This window comes from Molossus molossus, unplaced genomic scaffold, assembly GCF_014108415.1.
Source record: "Molossus molossus isolate mMolMol1 unplaced genomic scaffold, mMolMol1.p scaffold_m16_p_10, whole genome shotgun sequence".
NCBI lineage: Eukaryota > Metazoa > Chordata > Mammalia > Chiroptera > Molossidae > Molossus > Molossus molossus.
The window spans coordinates 32,600,293-32,623,450 of record NW_023425345.1 but is presented as its reverse complement, the minus strand read 5'-3'; the positions used below and the strand labels follow the sequence as shown (position 1 = coordinate 32,623,450).

The following is a 23,158-nucleotide window of genomic DNA, read 5'->3' as shown; positions in this document are numbered from 1 at the left end:
GAGCAGGAAGGTAGAAGGGTTGGGATATGAAACCTGGACTGTATGATTTCAAAACTTTTATTGTTATTTTGTTAAGGATGTGTGTTCTAGTGGACCAGTTGTTTACTTTTATCACTCAGCCATCTTGAAACCATTTTAAGGTTTTTCACTTCTCTTATGTGACTATACTTAGAAGAGATGGAGACATTTCTTTTGTACCTATTTGAGAGGAAGAAACATAGAGTGTAGATATGCAGGCTGTAGGATCCTCTACAACGTATAGTTTCCCTTTATATGAGATTCCTAGTGATCCACATTACAAGGACAAATAAGACCCATTACATCATTTTGATTTCTTTTTCTTTTCAGCATCTTTATTTTTTAAAGTTAATCATATATTTTTGTTATAGATGTTTCTCCTTTTCCCCCTCAGACACCCTCCTCCCTATCCTGTCCCCCACCCCCACCCTGTGAACATTGTTGTCTATGTCCATTGGTTATACATAATTGCATATAAGTTCTTTGGTTTATCTCATCCTCCCACCCCTGCCCCTCTCCTCTGAAGTTTGTCAGTCTGAACCATACTCCTTTCTATGTCTCTGGGTCCATTTTGTTCATCAGCTTTTTTTGTTCATTATATTCCACAAATAAGTGAGAGCATGTAGTATTTGTCTTTCTCTGATTGGCTTATTTCACTTAGCATAATTCTCTCCAGGTCCTTCCATGTCATCACAAAAGATACAAGATCTTTCTTTCTTACAGCTGCATAGTGTTCCATTGTGTATATATACCACAGCTTTTTTATCCTCTCATCTACTGATGAACACTTGGGCTGTTTCCAGATCTTAGCAATTGTAAATAGTGCTGCTAGGAACATAGAAGTACAGATATTCTTCCTGATTGGTGTTTCAGGTTTCTTATGATGTATTCCTAAAAGTGGAATCACTGGGTCAAATGGCTGTGCTATAAATTTCCCTCTCAGGACTGCTTTTGCTGCATCCCATAGATTTTGTATTGGTGTGTGTTCATTTTCATTGGTTTCTAGGAATTTTTTAATTTTTTCCTAAATCTCCCTGGTAACACACTTGTTGTTTAATAACATGCTATTTCGCCTCCATGTGTTTAAATGTTTTTGTGTGTTTTTGTTGTAATTGATTTCTAGTTTCATGCCATTATTATCTGAGAAAATGCTTGATTTGATTTCAGTCTTCTTGAACTTGTAGAGACTTAGTTTGTGTCCTAACATGTGGTCTATCTTTGACAATGTCCCATGTGCACTTGAAAAGAATGTGAATTCTGCAGTTTTAGGGTGTAATTCTCTGTAGATATCTATTAAATTTATTTGATCTAGTGCATCATTTAGAGTCTCTGTATCCTTGCTAATTTTTTGTCTAGAGGATCTATCCAGTGATGTCAGTGGGGTGTTGAAGTCCCCTGCTCTGATCATATTGCTGTCGATTTCTCCTTCATAGTCCTCCAGAAGTTTTTAAATATATTTTTATGCTCCTCCTATATTGGGTGCATATATGTTTACCAAGGTTATATCTTCCTGTTGGATAGATTGTTTCAATATTATGTAGTGGCCTTCTTTGTCTTTATTTATAGCTTCATTTTGAAGTCTATTTTATTGGATATGAGTATTGCTACCCCAGCTCTTTTGCCCTTTCATTTGCTTGGAAGATTTTTTTCATCCCTTCACTTTTAACCTTCGTGAGTCTTTTGTTGTGAGGTGGGTCTCTTGTAAACAACATATGTACGAGTCATGCTTCTTATCCAATCAGCTACTCTGTGTCTTTTGATTGGAGTGTTCAGTCCATTTACATTTAAGATTATTATTGATATGTACTTATTTATTGCCATTTTTGTTTATTGTGGTTATATTTTTCTTCTTATTTCTTCTGCTAATTACAACAGTTCTTTTAACATTTCTTGCAGTGCTAGTTTGGTGCTAATATATTCCTTTAGCCTTTTTTTTTTGCCTGGGAAGCTCTTTATTTGACCTTCTATTTTGAATGATAGCCTTGCTGGATAGAGTAGTCTTGAATTCATATCCTTGTTTTTCATTATCTTGATTACTTCATGCCATTCCCTTCTGGCCTGTAGTGTTTCTGTTGAGAAGTCAGATGATAGCCATATGGGGGTTGCTTTGTAGGTAACCTGTTGCTTATCTCTTGCTGCCTTTAGGATTCTCTCTTTGTCTTTAATTTTTGCCATTTTAATTAATATTTGTCTTGATGTGAGCCTGTTTGGGTTCTTCTTACTTGGGGCTCTCTGTGCTTCTTGAACTTATATACCTTTTTTCTTCACCAAGTTAGGGAAGTTTTCTGTCACTATTTCTTCAAATATATTCTCTAATACTTGCTCATTTTCTTCTTCTTCTGGAATTTCTATGATGTTGATGTTATTATGTTTCATATTGTCCTACAGTTCTCTTAGGCTGTCTTCCTGTTTTTTAATTGTTTTTTCTTTTTGGTTCTCTGATTGGTTGATTTTTTTTCTATCCTGTTGGTTATTCCTTTCAATGTGTTCTTTATTTCTGCTATGTCATTCTTCATTTCCAACTGGTTGGTTTTCAATGCTTGTATATCTTTACTCATGCTGTTGAGCTTCCTGATGATGATTACTCTGAACTCTTCCTCTGATATTTTGCTCAATTCCCTTTCACTTAGTTCATCTTCTGTTGAATTATCTTGTTTTTCATTTGGGATTTATTTCTTTGTTTCACCATTTTGGCTGTCTTAGTGGGTTTTGAAGCCTGCCAAATTTGCCCTGTGGGTATTGGTGTCCCGCTGGTTGTGGCTCCCTCTACTGGGTTTGGATGAATGTGAGAGGACCCATGTTAAATGCCACTGTCAAGTTTTACTTTCCTGGGTAGATTTGCAAGCCCAGGAAAGGTTCAGTTATTCTCTAGCTTTTTGCATGAAATCTATAGGCCTCAGTTACTTGATGAGCCTTGGGTTATAGCCCTCAGCTGAGTGAAAAAAATCCCTCAGATGTTCAGGGTAAAACGATTTCCAGTGGGTGGGGTAGATGCTTGCTGGCTGTTAATGAGCCCTCAATTTACTTTTCTCTGTCCAGGCTGAGTGGTGTTAAATTCCTGAGTGAGGGGCTGTTGTGGGGGTTCTGGGAAGGGGCTCTTTGAGTAATATGGCTACTGTTCCATGAGGGAGTGATTCAGCAAAAAACTCCCAGTGCCCTCCAAATCCTGAGTCTCTCCACACAGTTCCAGTCCAGTCTGCCTTCCCTCTGCCAGAGCCCAAGGTGAGTGGCTGTAGCTAATTTAGTGCTGTATCCTGGGCCTCTGCACTATGGAGCCGGCTTGGGATTTTAATCCTGAGGGAGCTGCTCACAGCTAAAATTGCTGCTGTCTGTGGGCTCCCAGCCCACCCTCTTGAGCCTCCGCAGTTCCTACCAGGCTTGTGGTTATGCAGATCCTCTCCTGCTGCTTTTCTGTTGTTTTTTTCCTGACAATTTGTCATTATTTTAGTTTTAATTTCAGTTTAGTCCTGGGAGATGGTCTGTGTTGTAGCTTCCATTCACTCCGCCACCATTTTGGAATCTGCCTCGTTTTGATTTCTATAGCAGAGAAATGTAGATTTTCAAAGGAAAGCAAAATTGTTATTTGCTCATTGTTTCTTTATTATAGGAATCCAGAACATGGTTTCACTACCATAAAAGAATTCAGGTCATTCACTCGATCATTCTTGGCCAAATGCCAACATTAGAGAAAAATACAGGGGATGGAGTGTAAAGATCTAGGTCTTAGACCTGCTTTCTATAGTGACATGTATGATCCCAGACAAGTCATGTAACTGTTTCAGCCTCATTTTTATAGTTTTTCTACTTAAGACTATTCATGCCTGGTCTTCAGATTTCAATGTTATGATAAACAAAGTTACAAGGAGATTATGTATATAAAAGTGCTCTGTAATGAATGTGCTGTACAGACATATAATAATGTTACTGTTATTATTGGTTTAAGCATTTGTGGCACTTAAGTATTTCCTTGGCATTTTGACAATAACAGAAACCAATGGAAAACAGAAAACACCACGAGAAGAGGGGTGAAATAAATTTTTTCAGGCTAATTAATGGTGAGAAGAGATAAGTCTCCTGAGTCTGGGAACTATAAAGCAGTAATGGAGAATGCCACAGACTCTGCCAGTTGTATATTTACATCATTATAGATGGAAAATAATTATGATCAACTCAAAGTGCAGTGTGAGGTAAATTATTAATGTGCAGTGAATTAAGACTATCTGTGAATAATGGATTAATATCTACTGTTCTTCAAATTGCTCTGTAACTGAGATGAGGAGAGTGGATCATCACAGAATTTCCAAATATTTGTTATCTTTGTTGGAAAGGAAAGCAAATGATTAGAAGTGAAGTGGTACATTGGAGTTGCTCATAGAAGAGCTGAAGGTAAACTATAAGATACCTTGTCTTTCAAACTTAGAAAATAATTACAAATCAAGACCTTTCTCTAATAAAAATTCACAGGTTATCTATGAAAAATGTAAGGACTGGTTTATCTTGCCATGGTGTAATCCTCTCTAAAATATTTGACAGTGTATAAAGTTTAGTACAGAGGCCCTGGCCAGTTTGGCTCAGCGGTTAGAGTGTCGGCCTGTGGTCCGGAGAGACCCGGGTTCGGTTCCCACTAAGGGCACGTACTTCAGTTGCAGTTTGTCCCCGGCCCTGGTTGGTCGTGCGGGTGGCAGCCACTCGATGTGTCCCTTCACGTCGATATTTCTCTCTCTCTCTCTCTCTCCCTTCCTCTCTCTCCCTCCCACTCTATCTGTACAAAAATGGAAAAATATCCTCGGGTGAGGATAAAAAAATAAAAAAAAATTTAGTACAGAGACTGATTAGGGCTTGGGCATGTAGCTCCCTGGGAACAATGGAAACGATTGCATGACACCAGTTACCCCTGGGTCACTTCTCACTCTGTAGGTCTGATGGAGTGATAACTTTTTTCAGGAGTTATTTATGTTTCATATAACAGTCTCTTCTTAGACTGTTTGGTGATGTGACAGGGTGTGTTCCTACAGAAAAAAACTGGTGTATCTTTATTGTTCCCCTTCAATTAGTTTCTTCATCTTGGTCTTTCTTACTGGCAAAGGTCCAGATGGAGAAAGGATTTTCCATCATATTTTTATATAGTTTTGAGCATTTGTATGCATACCAGAGGCCTCTATTTATGCTATTGGTTTGCTCATTTACAGTTCTTAACTCTATTAGAGATACCTTAAATACATAAAGATACAATTGATTAATTTATAGAGAAGTATATTAACAATGAAATTTTCTATGGCTTAATTTGAACAGGGAATAAAAAGATACAAATGAGTACAGAGAACATTTTCTTAATTTTTGTATCTGTTTGAATCAATTCACTTTTTTTCTCCTGCCCATTGACTTGTAATCCTTGGTGCACATAACAGCACAATATTCTTGTCATCCCTGTTGGCCTGACTGGTCATACACTGTTATTTGCAGGGATGAGAAGTTCCGGGTAGACTTGCCCAACAGAATGATGGCAGGTCTGATGGGAATAGCACAGAGGAGTGACCTGAGTTGTGGGTGCTAAAAGGAAATCCAGCCAGAAGGGGTATTTAGATTTTTACCGTAGGTCACTGTTGGCAGTAACCAGAAGATAATAAGGACTAACTGGATGTGCCAGTGGTGTACACAACTCGGAGATGAGGAATGGGAGAGGATGGAGCTATACCCAGAGATCCAGTGGAAACAGCAACTGACTTCGAATTCCGAGCCACTAGCCTGGTGGTTTTAGCAACTGATAGCTTCCAGGAGGTACTGGTCGGAAGAAGGCAGGGTGCCACCCTTCTAGAGGCATGGGAACTATTCGAGTTGGGGCCTCAAGGGAACAAGGACGGAGTCCCCAGCGTTGGGGTTAAAATTAGGGCATGGTTCTGGAACTGGGTATGAACTGGGCACCAGGAATCTGGAAGGGCAATCTGGGGCTGTGTTTTGAAATAAGACAGAAGCTCAGAAGCTCAGTTACCAGAGCCATACCTCAGAGCCAGGGCTAGAAGAACGCAGTTATCACTTGATGGGGATCCCCACAGCTTTAGGGGACCATTTCTCAAATCATTCCCCTAAAGCAGGATTGACCCACATTTCCAAGGGCTCAACCTGGATCCACATATGTCCCAGATTTGGGCTGAAGATGAATACAGAGGTTGAGAACTAGGCCTGATGAAGCAGAACTTCTTAAGACGAACATTAGGTTCTTACCCTCTTCTGCGTCCAGGTACATGGGGCCTGACAGTACGGAGGGAGCAGAAGCCAAGTGAAGGAAAGAATCTGGGCAAATGTTAATTAAGACAATATATTAGTAGCTTTTCAGCAAAATAGGATAAATGTGGTTGAAAAGTTTAGGATCGATGGGGTGTGAGTCAAGATCTGCCGACTGTAATGGAAACAATGGTTTTTGAGGATAATCAACATTTTATATGCTGAAAACTAAATGCATAGGATTTTTCTTGCTAAGTTTTATTTTTTCTGTCTACCTAGACTCAGTTTTAACTGTTTGCTAAGAAAAAAAAAGAAGAGTGCTGAAAAAGGCAATTGCAAATGAAATTTACTTAATATTATTTTTTAACCTGAGGTGATCTGCTGTTACTAAAGCACTGGCTAACAGCTCCTTATAAAATATAAACTATACATCATCTGATTATTTTGCTTATATTTGTCTCTTCCTAGGGTTCAGTCTAGTCTAATTTTATATACATTTTGGGTCTAATCTATTCCAGTGACAGCATATTCACAATTTATTGTCAATTCCTGACCCATTATTTATGAATTTCCTTTATTTTATTTTATTTTTTATTATAGCCTGACATAGACTTTGTAATATACCAGGGCAATAAGAACTGAAGTAACTACTGCCCAGCTGGTGTGGCTCAGTGGTTGAGCATTGAACCATGCACTAAAGGGTCGCCGGTTTGATTCCCAGTCAGGGCACATGCCCAGGTTGTGGGCCAAATCCCCCATCGGGGCATGCAGGAGGCAGCCAGTTGATGTTCTTGCTCATCGGTGTTTCTATCTCTCTCTCCCTCTCCTTTCTTCTCTCTCTAAAAAGAAAATCAATAAAGAAGAAGAAGATCAGAAGTAACTACAGTTTGCAAGTGTTTTCCAGGTATTTATGAACTCAGGAGAAAATATAATACTTCTGTCTGAGCCATAAAGTTTAGTTAAATCGAAAATCTACAAAATAAAATCAGAGTTGAAATAAATTAAAATAAGGACTTTATACATCAGAAATTCCCTTTCATATTTTTTAGAGTTGTTGACCAAATGAATATGTCCTGCTGCCAGCAAAACTGTGCTTTCCTAAAATTCTGATGAGTCTATATAAAACAAGTGTTCAACCATTCAATCATCAGGTGTTTATTGAGCAACTACTTCTGTGTGGTAGAGACTGTGCTGATTCCTGGGGGAATAATGGTGAGTGAAAACAGACCCAGTTTCTTCTCCCATTTCTCCCTTTGGGTATTGTCTTCATTGCCCCTGCTTTCAATGTTGTTGTTACACACATCTGTTTATTTAAATTCTCCTTGAGTACTCCTCACTGCCTCTTATGCAGAAACAGCAATGGCCAAACAGCACACTCACACCTGCTGGTGCTGTGTTCACTGGAGAAAACTTGTGGAGAAGGACGAGTAGCAACCAGCAGACATCTTGTAACCTTTTCATGGTCAGAAATCATAATCCTAGATGTTCCAGACTCCAGAAAAGGGATCCTAAAATTGGGTTGGGTTTTTTAGTTGTCTAATCAGGGACGCACCAACTTCTCCCCTGGTATAATTAAAAGGCTGTGATTTTTTAGTCCTAAGATATGGCAGGGCCTTGGCTTCTGCCTGGTTTATTAGTTTTATTACCATTTCCTCTACCATCGTATTTTAAATGACAGTGACCTCTTGCCTAGAATCCTGCCCGGCTCTCATTGGCCTTCTGTTTAATCTGGCCTCCTCTCCAGGCCGTTTCCACAGTGCAGCCCGTTTTAAATTGCAAATCGGATTATGCCATCACTTTGCTTAAAACCCTTGATTAGCTTCCCACTGATTTCAGGATAAGGCAAACTTCTTAAAGCCCACAAGGCTCTGCTTGGCCTGACCCCTGCCCACAGCTCCGGTGTTCCCTCTGGCCCTTTTCTTTCCCGCTTGGTCTTCTTTCAGCTCCCGGAAAACACTGGACTCTCTTTCTGTGGAGCTTTTCAATATTCTGTTCCTTTTCCTTTCTTCACCTATGTGAATCCTTTAGGTGCTGTTTCAAGTATGGTTTCCTCAGACAGGCCTTCCTCTCAGCACCCAGTACTTCTCACTTGCCACGTTGTATTCAATTGTTCAAGTATTTAATTCAGAGTTCGCCCTCACACTAGCTGGAACAGAGTTTAATTGGGGGGAGGGAGGAATAGGGAGCTCTAGTATCTCAGTTATTATTCAGTAAATCTGAGTGGAATGAGTGAACGAGTGAATGAATGGAGCCACTTGGTTTTGCTACATACAACTACCGATTGTAATCCTGGCAGACCCCACAGCCTATGCTTTAGTATAAATATAAAGAGACGTGGAGTTCACTGTTAGAAGGGAGGGGGAAGTGTCCACGGGAAACAGCCCACCTGGGAAACCTCAAAATGACTGTGTCAGACTGAAGCCTTTAGGGAGAGACTGTGGAGATGGTCAGACAGGGTTACAATGAGCCCCTTTGGTTACTGCATCTGCGTTTTACCCAGTGTGGTTATTAATCAGCACAGGGTCTCTGTGCGGTGTTGCAGTGAAATCAGTCTATAAGACACCACGATGGAGACATTGCTGCTCGTCCTGAAGATTTAAAATCACTGTCAGAGATGTCAACGGGGCCAGTTTGGGCCCTCAGCCCGACCAGAACTAAATGGCAGAGACTGCAATGGAGTCAAAGAGGGCGTGACTTGAGTCTCCTCCTTGCCATGAGGTGGCATCCAACACCAGGCCTCTGTGTTGAGGCCTCGATGCATAATTTCTTCGGTCTCCTAACTATCCTAACTATCAGATACTCCTGCACCAATCTTCCCACAAAATGAATTGCGGGATTTATATTTTGAAGTCACAACCATTATATAGCACCATCTTTCAAATTAACACACTGCTCCCCTGCTTGTTTGCAAGTTACCCTGGACCAGCTGCTCGAGGAAAAGACTTTTTCGTCTCTGCAGAATTTTGGAGCCAGTATGTTTAGTAAACAAGCCAACCAATACACCTCCCAAATAACCTCTTGCCAGAGACAGTCATACTTTTTTTTTAATACTTTGGAACTCTAACCAGGAAAAGGATTTCAGGCAGACACTAGACTTGTGTGTAGTGTGGGCAGTTAGAACAGTTATCCTTTGACTTAAAAACTTTGTGACTTTTCTGGAAATTCAGTGAGGGACATAAATCAAGTAATCCTCTGAGACTTCTTTTCCAGATTGTAATCACATTTCATAGAAGTGGTCTTGAAACAGAAGTCACAGAATGCTCTGCAGAATCCAGAAGGAAGACTAGAACAGGCCAGAAATTAAAAGTAAATAACAGTCGTCAGATTTTTACAGCATTGTTATCATTTCACTGCTGATCTCCTGCATCGGGAACGCAGAGAGGCGAGGAAGGATTTAGAAGTTGAAGATCTGAGTTTAGGGAAATAACTAGTTAGGAAGGATCTATAAGACACGAGGCAGACGAAGTGAGGGCTAGGAAACCTCGGAGAAAGGCAAACTATTATCATGTTAATCGAAATAGTGGTGATAAAATGTCATGGATGATGTCATGTCTTGAAAAAGGGAGTGCCTGGGGGAAACACAAATTTTGTGTTTTAGATTCTGTTAAAAAAAAATTCAACTGAGTAAGTTTGACGGTCTAACGGGCTTTATTAGGCAGTTCATGGGTCTTACAGCAGCTCTTGTAGCCAGTGGAAGGGCTCTCTGAGGGCCGGTGCAACCTGGCAGGTGTTATAGGAGGGAAGCTGTGGCAGAGGAGTTGTTTGCCCCAGAAAAGGCAGGATTGTTTTGACCAGGACATCTTTCTCGGAGGTGAAGGGAACAGTTGATTACCCTACTAGTTCTAATTAGGGAATTTCAGATTGCCACACCACACGTTCCTGGGATAGATTGAAACTGCCTTAAGTCTAGGTTAGCTGTCACGGGAGCAAATCACTCCATTCGGGGCCTGAGAAATCACTGTGGGTAGTATCTGAATATTTCTTAATGTTTTTGGGAACTGAAATTAGGAATGCATTTCAAGGACCCTTTGGTCTGTTCTTTGTCTCTTAGAATCCTGAATTTTTCACAAACAGCGTTATGAAAGGGCCTATTATTTAACTTGGGCCTGGAAAGGGGAAGAGCGTCTTTCTCTTTTTTTTTTCCTAATTTTTTTCTTTATTGATTTTTAGAGAGGGGGAAATGAGAAGGAGAGAGATAAAAACATTGATGAGAGAGACTATCGATTCGCCGTCTCCTGCATACCCCCCACTGGGGATTGGGCCCACAACCTGAGCATGTGCCCTGACTGGGAATCGAACCGGCGACCTCTTGGTGCATGGGTTGACGTTCAACCACTGAGCCACACCAGCCGGACGAAGAGGGTCTTTCTCAGTCTTTGGTTAAAAGTTCCCTAAACCATGTATTTTCCTACATGCTTTTGAAGAATTGAAGATTTACGGTCATCTCTAACCTCCCACTCCTTGAATAAATATAAGTCCTCCAGGGCTCTGCCTTAATTCTAGAGTAAAAAATGCCAAGTGGCTACCAGCAAGCCAACACTGGCCCTCAGATATATTTTGTTTGGTTTTTATTATGTTGAAAAAAAAATAATGTGAAGTATATTTGCCAATATTAAAAACTAGAAGATTTCATATAAAAATCTGTGTTTTTAGTATCACTTCGAAAGAAAAATCAGAACATCTAGCAGCCCTGGGTCCCATGCCCATCAACAGGGCATGAGCAGGTCCTGATCTTTCTGGTTTGGTCATGTGTCCTCTCTTAACCACGGGCCTTAGCTCTCCCTATTGTCTTCCTTCAACTAGCTCTGCTCTCTGCCTGGATTCTGTAGGTATTGGCTTTTGCATCTCTTGTGTTCTAGGCTCTTTTAGCTCAACTATGTATCCTTAACTTTCATACCAGTGGTCTGAAAAAGTGAACATATTTGCCTCATTTGCTTCTATTCCTGGCATTTCTGGGTCAATCAATTAATCTATCAAGAAAATACCTATGTACTTATTGTGGTCATAATACATAATAATTGAGGACATTAAGAGTTACTAGACATGGTTTATATCCTTGAGCAGCTTATTCTCTCTTTGTGGATGATGGGCACATACACAGAACAGTGGCTGGCAAAGTGACAGTTAGTGCTGTAGGCATTTTTGTAGCCATGAGCAAGGTTGCAGATGCCAATTCCAGAAGATGAGATTGGCCAGGAAAATTCTGGGGAAGGGAGGACCTTAGGTTGTATCTGAGAGTTGGTAGGACCTGGTGGGTCACTAACTTGACTGTGCACATGAATTGTGTAGGGGAGCTTCAGCCTTCGGGGCTCTACCCAGAGCTTCTGTTTCAAGAGGGTTGAAGCGGGACCGAGAACATAAATCTTTAATATACATTTCAGAGTGATTTTGATCTACATGGGTCATGCTACAAAAACAAGGGGATAAGAGAATCCGTACAGATAGGCTGAAATAAATAGAGGCAGACGTGTGAGTGTGGGATTTAGAGGCTATGAAATCCAGCTGATTGGAGGCTCGCATGGCAGAGTCCTGGGAAATGGTTACGAGAGCAACGCTGGGAAGAAAGGGATGCTCTGGAGACTTATTTTCCCTTAACTCACGAGAAAGGATCATGGATACTTTTTATACAGTTGGCAGGGGGTGGGGGCTGTCGGGGGGAAGCAGCAAGAGCCAAGTATTCTCAAAGAGACTATTCTCTGTTTAATTTCTTCATTTTAATATGGAATAGTTATGTATGAGATAGTACTTTGTGTCTTAATGGAATAGTCAGTAGGTGGTCGATCCTGGTCCTGCTAGTTCAGGTGTTTCATCAGTTAAGTTGGAGTAACAGTTTAATAGTATGCTGCATTCCTGAGTATTTGCACACTGTTATAATAAAAAACAAAATACATATCTTAATTCATACTACATTTTAGTCAAATACACATTGAGCTGGGGGTCAGGGTTTTTGCCCCAACACCATGTATAGTGACTAGTATGTGGTTGGTTGTCACTCAGTAGATACCTGCCAAATGTTCTTAACTGAAATGTGTTTAGTGTTTGTAGTTCTTAATTTCTGGGGGTGGGGGGGGAGTTTGATTAGATGAATGGTTTTCCTGCACCATCAAATTCCTTGGTGTGTCTAAGTATCACTTTCAGAAATAAGAGAGAGACCAAGAGATGGGGGAGAAATGCCCTCCTTCTACGTCAAATATTATCTTCTCTTTTGTTTTTCCATTTTTGTTGTTTAACAGGGTTTTTCTGTATATGATCTTGACATCTATTATGAAGCAAACAAAATAACGTCAATGATAATAACTTTGAAAGTCTCTAAAGTATTGAAGAAATGATTTGATTCAATTCCACGTATGTTTATAAGCCACTGTGCATGGCTAATACATAACTCTCATGTCTCATTGAGCATAAATGATGTTAATGTTCCTCTGATCTGTTTCAATTTTTGAGCATTCTTTGAACGTGTAGGTGATCCTACTCAACACAGTACCTGCAGACACTTGACAGATCTTAAGGGTGAAGAATAATTTGGTAGGTAGATAAAAGAATTGGAAAAGTAAGGGGAAGAAAGGGAGGGGGCATTGTAGCAGCCTCAACAAAAATAGGGAAACAAGGAATTCAGACTGTGTTGGAGGAAACACAGATAAATAAAATGGTATGGAGGGGATACCGGGTGTGAGCCTCGATGATATATTGTGAGAAGAGAATGAGCAGGGAGTTTAGAGTGTTGGTGGGTCCTGAGCACCTCAATGAAGATTGCATTTGTTTTTCTCTGTGGAAAGGGGAAAACATGGTACATTTTGTACATTTTTAAAAATAGAGTGATTTGCACTAGCCGTTGTTTATTTAAAGATGTATTGAGGGATAATTGGTGTATAAGGAACTACATATATTTAATGTGCATAATTTTATGCATTGGGACATTTGCAAATACCTGTGATACCATAACCTTCATTTTAGAAGAATAACTAGTATATGAGAGTATGAAGAATGAATGATAGGCAAGAACTAGAAGCCGACTAAGTTGTAAGCCACTTTTAAAATACAAGATGGGGCAAAAGTGGGTTTATAGTGGTTCACTGGAAAATAATACAATAAAAACAATACAAGAATAAGCTCTTGTGTTTTATGTGCTCACAACTGTACATGTAATTTTGCCCCACCCTGTATTTACATGGAGGGTGGAAAGAGAACAGAAGAGCCTCTGTAGAGGTAGGTGTTAGGATAAAAATGAGAAGCAAAAGTGATTCCAAGATCTCTGGGCTGTGTTGCTGAGAACGTGTTGGTCCATTGAAAATAACGATAACGGTTATTGATCACTTACTTTGTGCCAGACAGAACTCATTTAATCCTCACAACAACTGTACTTGGTGGGTGCCATTATTACAAATGAGAAGGCTAAGGCACCAAGGTTAAATCATGAAGGAAAGATTAAGTCAAGACTCGTGCATGCAGGCAGGCTCTAGGCTAGTGTTCATCAACAGAAAGACACACTATCTGCAGAAAAGGATCTCTCAGTAGCACTTCTGTCTCTGGAGTTGCAAATGCAGTCTAACAGTGTCACGAGGCTTAGTTCCTGCTGCTACTGTGGCCATTTTCTGCCTCACTACTAGGAATCCCCGGCACTACCTTGGAGATGTTGTGCATGTCCTTCATGTTCTTTTTCTTCCCACCATCTAGTTTGGAGAACTCTTGAAATGTGGCCAACCTCTGGCCTAAAGTGTTACTGTTTGGGCATTCATGGGTCAGAAACTCAGTAACGAATGTAAGTTAACCAGGAATGGATTATGAAATGTTTAATAAATCTGCTGAATACTCACATGAACTGATGTTATAATTGACTTGCACAGGTTATATACAGAATAACAGAATATATGTGAAAAACACATAATACTCCTTACAACACTTGTTTTTGAAATGAGTAAACATTTTAATAGGGAAATAGTACCCATTATATAAATACTCACAGTGTTCAGTTTTCAGAGCTGCATCCTGTGAACCAAGAATATTAATACTACATTTATCCTTTTGAAATCCCAATTTTATTAGTGGAATGAGGAATGCAGATCTGAGCAGCAGCGTTCGGGAAATTTGTTTCCATGCATTTGAAGAACAGTTAAACTTCCTTGAATAGTAGGGATGTGCAAATATTCTATAATTAGTACTTATTAATTATAGAATAAATATATATCTCCAGGCAAAATTTTGAGTAATTTTTTAAGGGTTTAATAGTATCTATAATGAGAAGCATTTGTCTCTGAAGTAAATGACTTTACTGGATAGTTTCATCATAAAAATGCTTATACATAGAAATAAGAAAAACAGCTGAAATTTTAATTTGGACTTCCAAGGGGCTAGTTAAATGACTGAAAAAGCAAGTACATATTTTCTTATTTACGGGAGAGGACCAAAACTGCTTTAGATTCAGCTGCATCTTGTCATTATTTGACCTGTTTAGCTAGCTGGGCACGGTTTTCACTAGAAATTCACTTGTGGGAAGTTGCCAATCCTTAGTTGAAATAAGAAAGGGGGGTTCAGAGATAGAGATGTGCCTCTGAAGAATATTGGTAAAGCATTGGGGGCTTAACTGATGCACTGGTTAGAATGTAAGCAGGTCCTTGAGCAGGGCATTGCAATTAAATAAGTCAAGGAGGGCATAATTAGATGGGTGGCTGAATGATGTAATTACATTCATAAGAGGGGGGTTGTAATTAGATGTGAGGCAGGGGGTGTATTTAGATGCCTGGGTGGAGGATATAATTAACATATGGGCAAGAAATTAAATTATGTGTGTGGGTGGAGCATAATTATGTGTGGGAGTTCGTGTGGATACGTGAGTGAGGGTACATAGAAATGGATGGGTTGAAGTGCAATTGGATGTGTGAGGTCATGTTCTTATGCACAAAAACTTGAGATTTTCATCAGTAAGGGCAAGCATGTGTTTTGACATTGTGACTAATGGCGGCTGGCATTTAGTGACAGCTTTTCAGGCCACTCTGAAGGATTGCAAATCAAAATCTCTGCTTTTCTGTTAAGACTTGAGACCCACATCCAACAATGACATTGATCCCTCTTATTAATAGTGGCACTTGGTGGTGTTCTAAATACTGAATGGCTTGGTAATTTCGCTGGCTTTAAAATACAACTGCAAAACAAAGAAGACTTACTCCCCCTACCTGTCCAAGAAAAGAGTTTGAAGGGTGTAGTAGGGCAAAACAGACACAAAGAATTGTTCTTTAAATTGTGAAGTGTGAAAACAAAAATGCTAACTCTTCTGGCTAAGAGATAACGTTCCATGTGTAACAAAATCAGCAAAATTTAGCTTGAAAGCCTCACTTTTTTTGTTTAAGCTGTGAAACAATGTTTATTCAGAAATATTTATGGCATTTCTCCTTTCCCCCCAAGTATAAAAGCACCAAGGCATGACATGTAGGTTACACATCAAACTACAGCACGGGGTGGTAGATGAAGCTAGAGGAAGAAGAATCCAGAACAAGGTAGGTGAAAAAGTTATTTGGTGCATTTGAGAAATATACAGTGAGGTATGGTGAGAGTCACATCTGCTATAATCTGACACATCCTGTATTAACTTTAAAACACGGAGTCTTTTGTTGTCATCTTCAAAAGCAACAGGGCATTTAAAAGGACAAGTTTGTTGCTTAGGTAAGTTTCTGACATGAAAGGTATTTAATTGGCCAGTAGTCTGCTTACTCTGACTTAGTCTATTGTTCAGTTCTCATAAAGCTGTGTGCCTGAGCGCCTCCTCCCATCTGTTCAGGACTTAGATTGTTTCTAGCAGAGGTTCACTATAGATAGAATCCTAGTGGGCTGCTTCTGGGATTTCAAACCTTTCTGGCTCCCTTGTGCTCCCAAGAAGCCTAGATTTAAGGTTGACTTTTTATAACTTGGATGCAGGGACGTGGTAGCCTGCCTCCTACCTCATCTCTGTTCTTGTTCTATTGTGGTTCTATACAATATTTTCTATCCTTTGATTCTGATTTTATATCAGTGCATGATGCTAATACTTTACATTGTAGACATGCCTCAAAGGTATCCTCTTTCAAAGACTATTGTAACTTAATTTGTAATCAGAGGTGCTTTTGCTGAAACGTGTGTATTCCTGTGAATATAGTTATATTGGTATTGTTTAATCCAGTTGTCTGTCTACTAAATGGTTTACACTTTTCTTTTTTTCCATGCACCTCCTAACTTCTCTCCTTCCCACAAGGCAAGCTCAGACTCTAGCACAAGCAGTGCTTGATGGTGGTTAACTCTGTTGCGTAGAGAGGCAGTGTCGTCATTCAAGACACCTAGTTATGTCTACGGGATGGGAGATGAACAGGCATGACTGTGCTGGTGGTGCGGTCACTGGCTCTTAGTGCCTTGTTGTCTTATGTAGATTGCACGTGAAGAGGAAGACAAAGTGAGGTATCTGGCTTTGGAAATGACGCCGGTAAATAATGCTTCATTCATTAATAATAAACACCATTCTGGGATGCTCAGGAGCTATTTATGTATGGCACCAAAAAACGAGGTTTAAATTCTTCAGATTTTAATAGCATTCTTCCAAAAGTCATACTGTCAACCAGGAATGTTTTTGCGGTTGGCATTTGTGATTTGTTTCCAAGAAAGTCTCCTAGTCTATATATAACAAGTCTTTTTACCTTCACTCATGTCATAAAACATCAAAGACCCTAATTTTTTGGTCTTTTTTAAACTTTCCTAAGGTTATCTAATAGCATAGAAATCTCAACTACTTTTCTTATGCCTCAAAACTTCTGATCTCAGAGCTCAGTGTCACTTCCTCAGAGATATTTCTTAACCCTGCCGCACTCTGCCCCTCCCTTCCACGTTTGTTAAATCCTGTTTTTCCTCTTAGAATGTGAGCTCCACAAGTGGGGTACATGTCTGTTTTGTTCACCAGCATATTCCCAGTATTCATAACAGGTCCTGGTCCATAATAGGTGCTCAACAAATAGTTGAATGGAAAGGAACGTTAGGCATCAGGGCTATTTAAGAAGAGGCACAGGTGATTGGAGGCTGTGGGTGATGATATGAATAAGGGGTATCTCAGAAGCAAGATTCAGAATGGCTTTATTAACTGGCTCATCTTTAGATAGTGGTGGGGCTTACATTTATTTTTTAAATTTGGGAATTCACTTATACATCCATTATGACATTAAGGAAATGCCACTTTAGTGAGGTCTGTTATTGCTGAAAATTGATTAGATGCTCAACATAAATCTGCTGATTAAAAAATTAGCTTATTGAACAAATGGTGATATATGAAAACATTTGGATAAAGATTCATAGTGAATTAGTGCTCAAGCAGTATTTTGAGCTCAGTGCTATAGTCGATCTGCCTAATTTGACCTTCCATTTAGAGTAGTATTTTTTTAAGATTAGCAGGGAAACTGTACTATATTCTCAGATCCAGTAGTTCTTTTCTTGCATGGATGCATGAAAGTACATTTGAAAAGAAAGGATGGAGTGTCGTAATAAAAGTGCTTTTTGCCCAAATCATAATATTCATGTGGAAATGGATGGTCAAAAGTTCTTTCTATGTAATATACCCCAAAAGAACACCTTGTTCATACATTATTTTGGTAAGCATTGACCATTGTCAAGTTGAGGTATTGTGTGTTCTAAAATAGAATGATACCATCTCAATTATTTCAAAAAATTTCAGTATTTTCCCAATGAAACATTTCCTCTCTGTGAATCTTCAGTGATCTGTTGTCCACTCATGTATCGCCAAATGCCCGGAAGAGAGCACTCAGGAAATATTTATGGAAATGGAATTGCTTGTGTGAGGGCTGGCAGTTGACCAAATGAAGTAGCAAACAAACATTGCTGGGAAAAAAGTCAGAGATGGCTTTTGTTTTTCTCACTGGGCTTTTGTTGGAGTGCTTAAAATTGTTTTTTGTTTTTTTTTAATGGTTCCTTGGTTTAATAGTTAAATGTTCTGCTAATAAAATAATTTCAATTGTTAAAATAGAGTTAGATAAATCACTGTTTTACCATGTTTCCCCAAGCGCATGGAATCTGGGTATTTCATGGCTTGCATAAGAGAGTGGACTCTTCTGGGAGGAGGAGAGGGAGGAGGAAGTGAAGGCAGATGAGCGGATGGCCGTGCCAGAGGCTCTGAGAGGGGCCTTATGGACATCATCTCATCAAATCCTGTGCAATTTTATCCCCCTTTAGAGACAGGAAATGAATTCCGAGGGTCCCGACAGCCTGCCCACAACCCCACAGTCTCACCTCCTGGAAGATAGGGGCCAGTGTTTGTACCCAGGTTATGCGGCTGCCTCTGGCGCTGCCGCTCCCCAGATCTGCTGTTCTGAGCCCACGTTCTTGCCGGGAAACCTGGGACTGCCAGTCAGCCTGGTTCTGAAACCTCTAGCAACAGTGAGGGCGGTTTACGTTGGCTTTTACAAAGCAAACTGAGTATTAGTTGAGGAGGCGTGAACTCACACTTTTCAAATAAACTATAGTATATTCATATAGATAGCACGTATGCATGTATAACTCTCTGAACTCAGATCAGTCTTCTGTCCTCACTACTGAACCCAATCTGTCCTTTATAAGGTTAGCACTGACCTCCGCATTGCTAAATCCAGTGGCAATTTTCAGTTGTTTTCTTAATCTTTCTGTAGTATTTGATGCAATTTTCCCCCTTTCTTCTTGAGATATATATATATTTTTTAACCTAGCTTCTAAGACACCACACTTGGCTGTTATTTTTTCCCATTCCATTGCTCACTCTTTCTTAGTCTCCTTTATGGATCTCTCCTCCTTCTCCTGAGGAATGCCCCAAGATTTGCATCTTAGACCCCTGCCCTGCCCTGCCCTGCCCTGCCCTGCCCTGCCCCGCCCTGCCCTGCCCCGCCCCGCCCTGCCCCGCCCTGCCCCGCCCTGCCCTGCCCTTCCCTTCTCTGTCTACACTCATTCACCAGCTAGTATCCCAACTTTAAATGTGACGGTATTCTGATCACTCCACATTTCTATCTGCAGGAAAGAACAGTTTTGTAATTGTATTCTCACGTATCTAATTGCCTACTAGACATTGCCAGTTAAATGTCTAATGGGCATCCCACACTTGACACATTTAAAATTAAGCTCCACATCATTCCCCTAAAACCCGTTCGTCTCGTAATCTTCCATATCTCTGTAAATGGCAAGTCCGTCTTTACAGTGGTTCAAGCCAAAAACCTTGGAATGATTCTTGATTTCTCTCTTTTTCTCTCACCTTATTTCCGTTGCATCAGCAAATCCAGCCAGCTCTTCTTACAAAATATCTCCAGAATCTGCTTACTTCTCACTGCCCCGCTGCCACTCCAGTCCAAACCACCAGCGTCGCTGGTCTCTTGTTACAAGAGCCTCCTTACTGGTCTTTCTTTCCTCCTATGCCAACCCACAGCCTGTTCGCAAAGCAAAAAGTGATGGTCTCAAAACACGGCCCAGAGTCGTTCCTTTCCTGACTCTTCAGTGACTTGATTCTCATCTTAGAATAAGATTCCAAGTCCTTACTATACCCTCCAAGGCCCTGCAGAACGTGTTCCCCAACCTCCCCAGGTAACTCTGTGATCTCTTCTCCTACTTCTGTCTCCCTTGCTTGCTCATCTCCAGACACACTGGGCTCTTGGCCGTTCCTTTCAAACCCAGGAATGTTCCTTCCTCAAGGTCTACACCAGCGGTTCTCGCCGATATCAGGAAGGCTCACACCTCATCTCCTTGCCTGATCCTCTCATTCTAACGATTTCTTTCTCTCCACAGCCCGTGTCACCACCTGGTTTATTTTACTCACTTATCTTTATGTATCATCCATTTCCCCATTAGAACGTAAGCTCCAGGGGAACAGGGATTATTACTTAGTTCCCTGTTATCAGGACAGTTCTGGAATAGTAGGCACTTAGTAAATACTTGTGCAGTAAATGGACAGCTGACTTGAGCATAAATACTTAAATCTATATCTAACAATTTGTAGATCTAATGTGTTTCGAGTGTTGATTTCAAACCCTCGTCTTGAGAGTGAGAAAAATGCCACATGTCACCCTGGATGTGAGAGTACTGTCCTCTGCCCATCCCTCCGCTGTGTGTCCTGCTCTGGAGGCCACTGGACTGCTCTCTGCTGTGGTCATGGAGGGCATTCTTAACTCTCTGGGGGCAAATGCTTAGACTTTTTACACTTTAGGGCTGTATCCTTTTGCATACTAGAAACCAAGAGTGTGAAATTGTCCTCTGTGCTGCATTAAGAGCCTACCTCAGCTATTAAGGAAGGCAAAGATTTCTCTAATTTGTTTTTTCTGGTTTAACTTTTAATGCCTAGGCAAGGATTTATAGTATACATACTTTCATGTATTTATTCCATTCATTCTTTTGGTATAATCCATATTCTTTACATCAGATTCATCCAGGATGGCCTACTTAATATCACTATAGTTAGTTTACATGTCAGTTATGTATAGTAAGGTCACCCAAAGAACTCCCACTATTATGCATTATTTCAGTGAGCAGGAAATTCTGTACCTGGGTTCTTGCTGATCTAGCTTAAAATAGGCTGAATGATGCATTTCACTTCCAGGGGCTATTGCTGGGTTTGGATATTCCCTGGTTCTATAAATAGCACTCCAGGGAACACTCAGGCACAGTGAACGTTCTCTTTGCAGTCCAGTTCAATGTTTGCAGAAAGAAAGTCACATGCTGTCTGGTTCAGTTGTAAGTCTCACCGCTCAGTGCCTCCTAAGTTCTAGACAGGCCCACCCAGTGGGTTTAGGTGCTCATACACTCAGCACACTTTGGTGCCTTTTTGTGTACTGTACTTTCTCTGCCTGGCCAAACACTCATCCTTTAAGATTTAGCTCGAGTGAGAAAGCGTTCCCTGAGTCGACTTGGTCGAAATGCCTTCTTGCTCTTCTATAGGATTCTCCACAGCATTGGGAGTTTACCTCTCCTATGGCAATTTCAGCATTACTTTAGTGTCTGTTACATACACACACACGTCCACACTTTCCTCACATCCTGGACTGAGAATTCTGAGACCGTGACTTCTGTATTTTTGTACCAATCCTCAACAGTTAGCATAGGAAATGCTCAGCAACGTTTGTTGAGTGAATATGACCGATTGTATGAATGGATGAAATTGCATTCAAATTGGGGAAGAGAATTCATTTGAGTTTGTTCCCAGTTTAATGCCTTTAAAAATATTTCTGTGTGTACCTTGGATTTCTCTTTTTTTCCCTAGCAGGCACTACTAGGTGTATGGACAATTTGATACAGGGGACAAAAAAAGTGTTCATTTAAATATACTTCAGAGAGTGCATTTTATTTTATTTTAAATTTCAAAGAAACAGACTAGTTTGTTCCTTACAAACTTCTTGCATCTTTTTTTCTCCATGTTCCCTTTGCTCTGCCCAATCTTCGGTCAAATTCCTCCAGAGGGTCTGCTGTAAACAATGATTTTGTTAGCAGTTGTGTGTTCTCTGTAGTGAAAACCCGCCTTGTTTTCTGTTGCTAGGCAACCCCATTCCAGCTGCCCTTGAAGAAATGTGCGGTGGTGGGAAATGGTGGGATTCTGAAGAAGAGTGGCTGTGGCCGTCAAATAGATGAAGCAAATTTTGTCATGCGGTAAGAGAGAGCACCCACAGCGTGGCCTCTGCCTTTTCTCCTTTCCCCCACCCCTCCCACAGCCCTGGCGCCTTTCAAAACTAGTCACTTGTGATTAATCAGTTGTAGCTGCTCTTTGGCTTCCCTTGAAGTTCATATACAAGTGGGTTTAGGAGAGGGCCAAGGGAACGTGCCCCAAGAAAGTACAAAGCCAAGAGAGGGTCCGAGGCCCTGGGAAGATCCCAGACTGGAAACATGCAGATTTTATTTTGGGTTACAGCAGTCGGGCGACTAAAACTTTCAAACATTGCTCTGAAGACTACCTCTGCATAAATGGATATTTTAACTTATTCATTTCATTCTACGCCGTTTTCTTCTTTTTCACAAAAGCATTTGTAATTGGTAGGTGGGATTTGAAGAGGGATTTGATCTGTGCCCAGGGAGGAAAACTGGAGGGAAGGAGAGGGAGTGAATGCGAGCAAGGAGTACGCTTGGAGCAGAGAGCTGAGCAGAGTGGTGACGTACGCGTCACTTCAGCAGCCGCCGCCCCGTGAGGGAATTGCTCAGACACATCCAGCCGACAGCACAGACCATCAGACTGTAGCGGCACCACCTATACTGCTGGGTGACTGTGACCAGGAGTGAGGACAGCAGTGGACTGGATTGACACGGGCTGGGGATTGAGTGGAAGGAAAGAAGCAGGGGGAGAGTGACAACGGGGAGGGTCCTGGCTGGAGAGCGGTGCAATCACAGGCTTCGAGTCTGGCTGGAGGGGGGGTGGGGGGCGAGGAGCATGAGGAGAAAAGAAAGGAGCCAAATGGGGCCACATGATAGATTCTTTCAGAGCCTAGAGCGGGTGCGTGGTGAGGATGATGTAAGAGAATGTAATTTTGGAGCTTACCTTCTCTGGGGATGCTCAGATGCGTTGTAGAAAAAGGAGACATTTGTTACTGAAAAAAAAAAATTGAAGGAACTCAGAGAATGGAAAACTGAGCAGAAGAGGGAGGGGGATTGGTTTTCATGTTCATTTTAGTTTAATAGGTCATGTTCTAAGTGGGGAAAGGTAGCTAAGAACACTAGTCCACCTCTGAGCTGTGAGCCAAGCAGAGTAGGGGAAAGTAAAGACGGTATCTGAGAGTGTTTATGGGGTTTCTTCTCAGAGAATGGCAGTTGGGCTTCCTGAGAATTTTTTATGGCACTGGTGAAGCCTGCGGCAGAATGGGGAAATCCTGTATCTACCTTTCCTGAGGCAGATGTCCTGCCATAGTTTTGCCCGTGTAGGAATGGCATTTTCCTTTTCATTGCAATTACTATTTTT

At 40.8% G+C, this 23,158-nt stretch overlaps 1 protein-coding gene across 1 annotated transcript in view; it reads left to right on the top strand.

Moving 5' to 3' along the window:
• ST8SIA1 (ST8 alpha-N-acetyl-neuraminide alpha-2,8-sialyltransferase 1) overlaps window positions 1-23,158 on the top strand; it is a 151,099-nt gene that overhangs the window by 66,788 nt on the left and 61,153 nt on the right. The window contains exon 3 of the mRNA XM_036251987.1: window positions 21,752-21,861. Within this exon, the coding sequence (XP_036107880.1) occupies window positions 21,752-21,861 (110 nt within the window). The remainder of the gene's footprint in view (window positions 1-21,751; window positions 21,862-23,158) is intronic.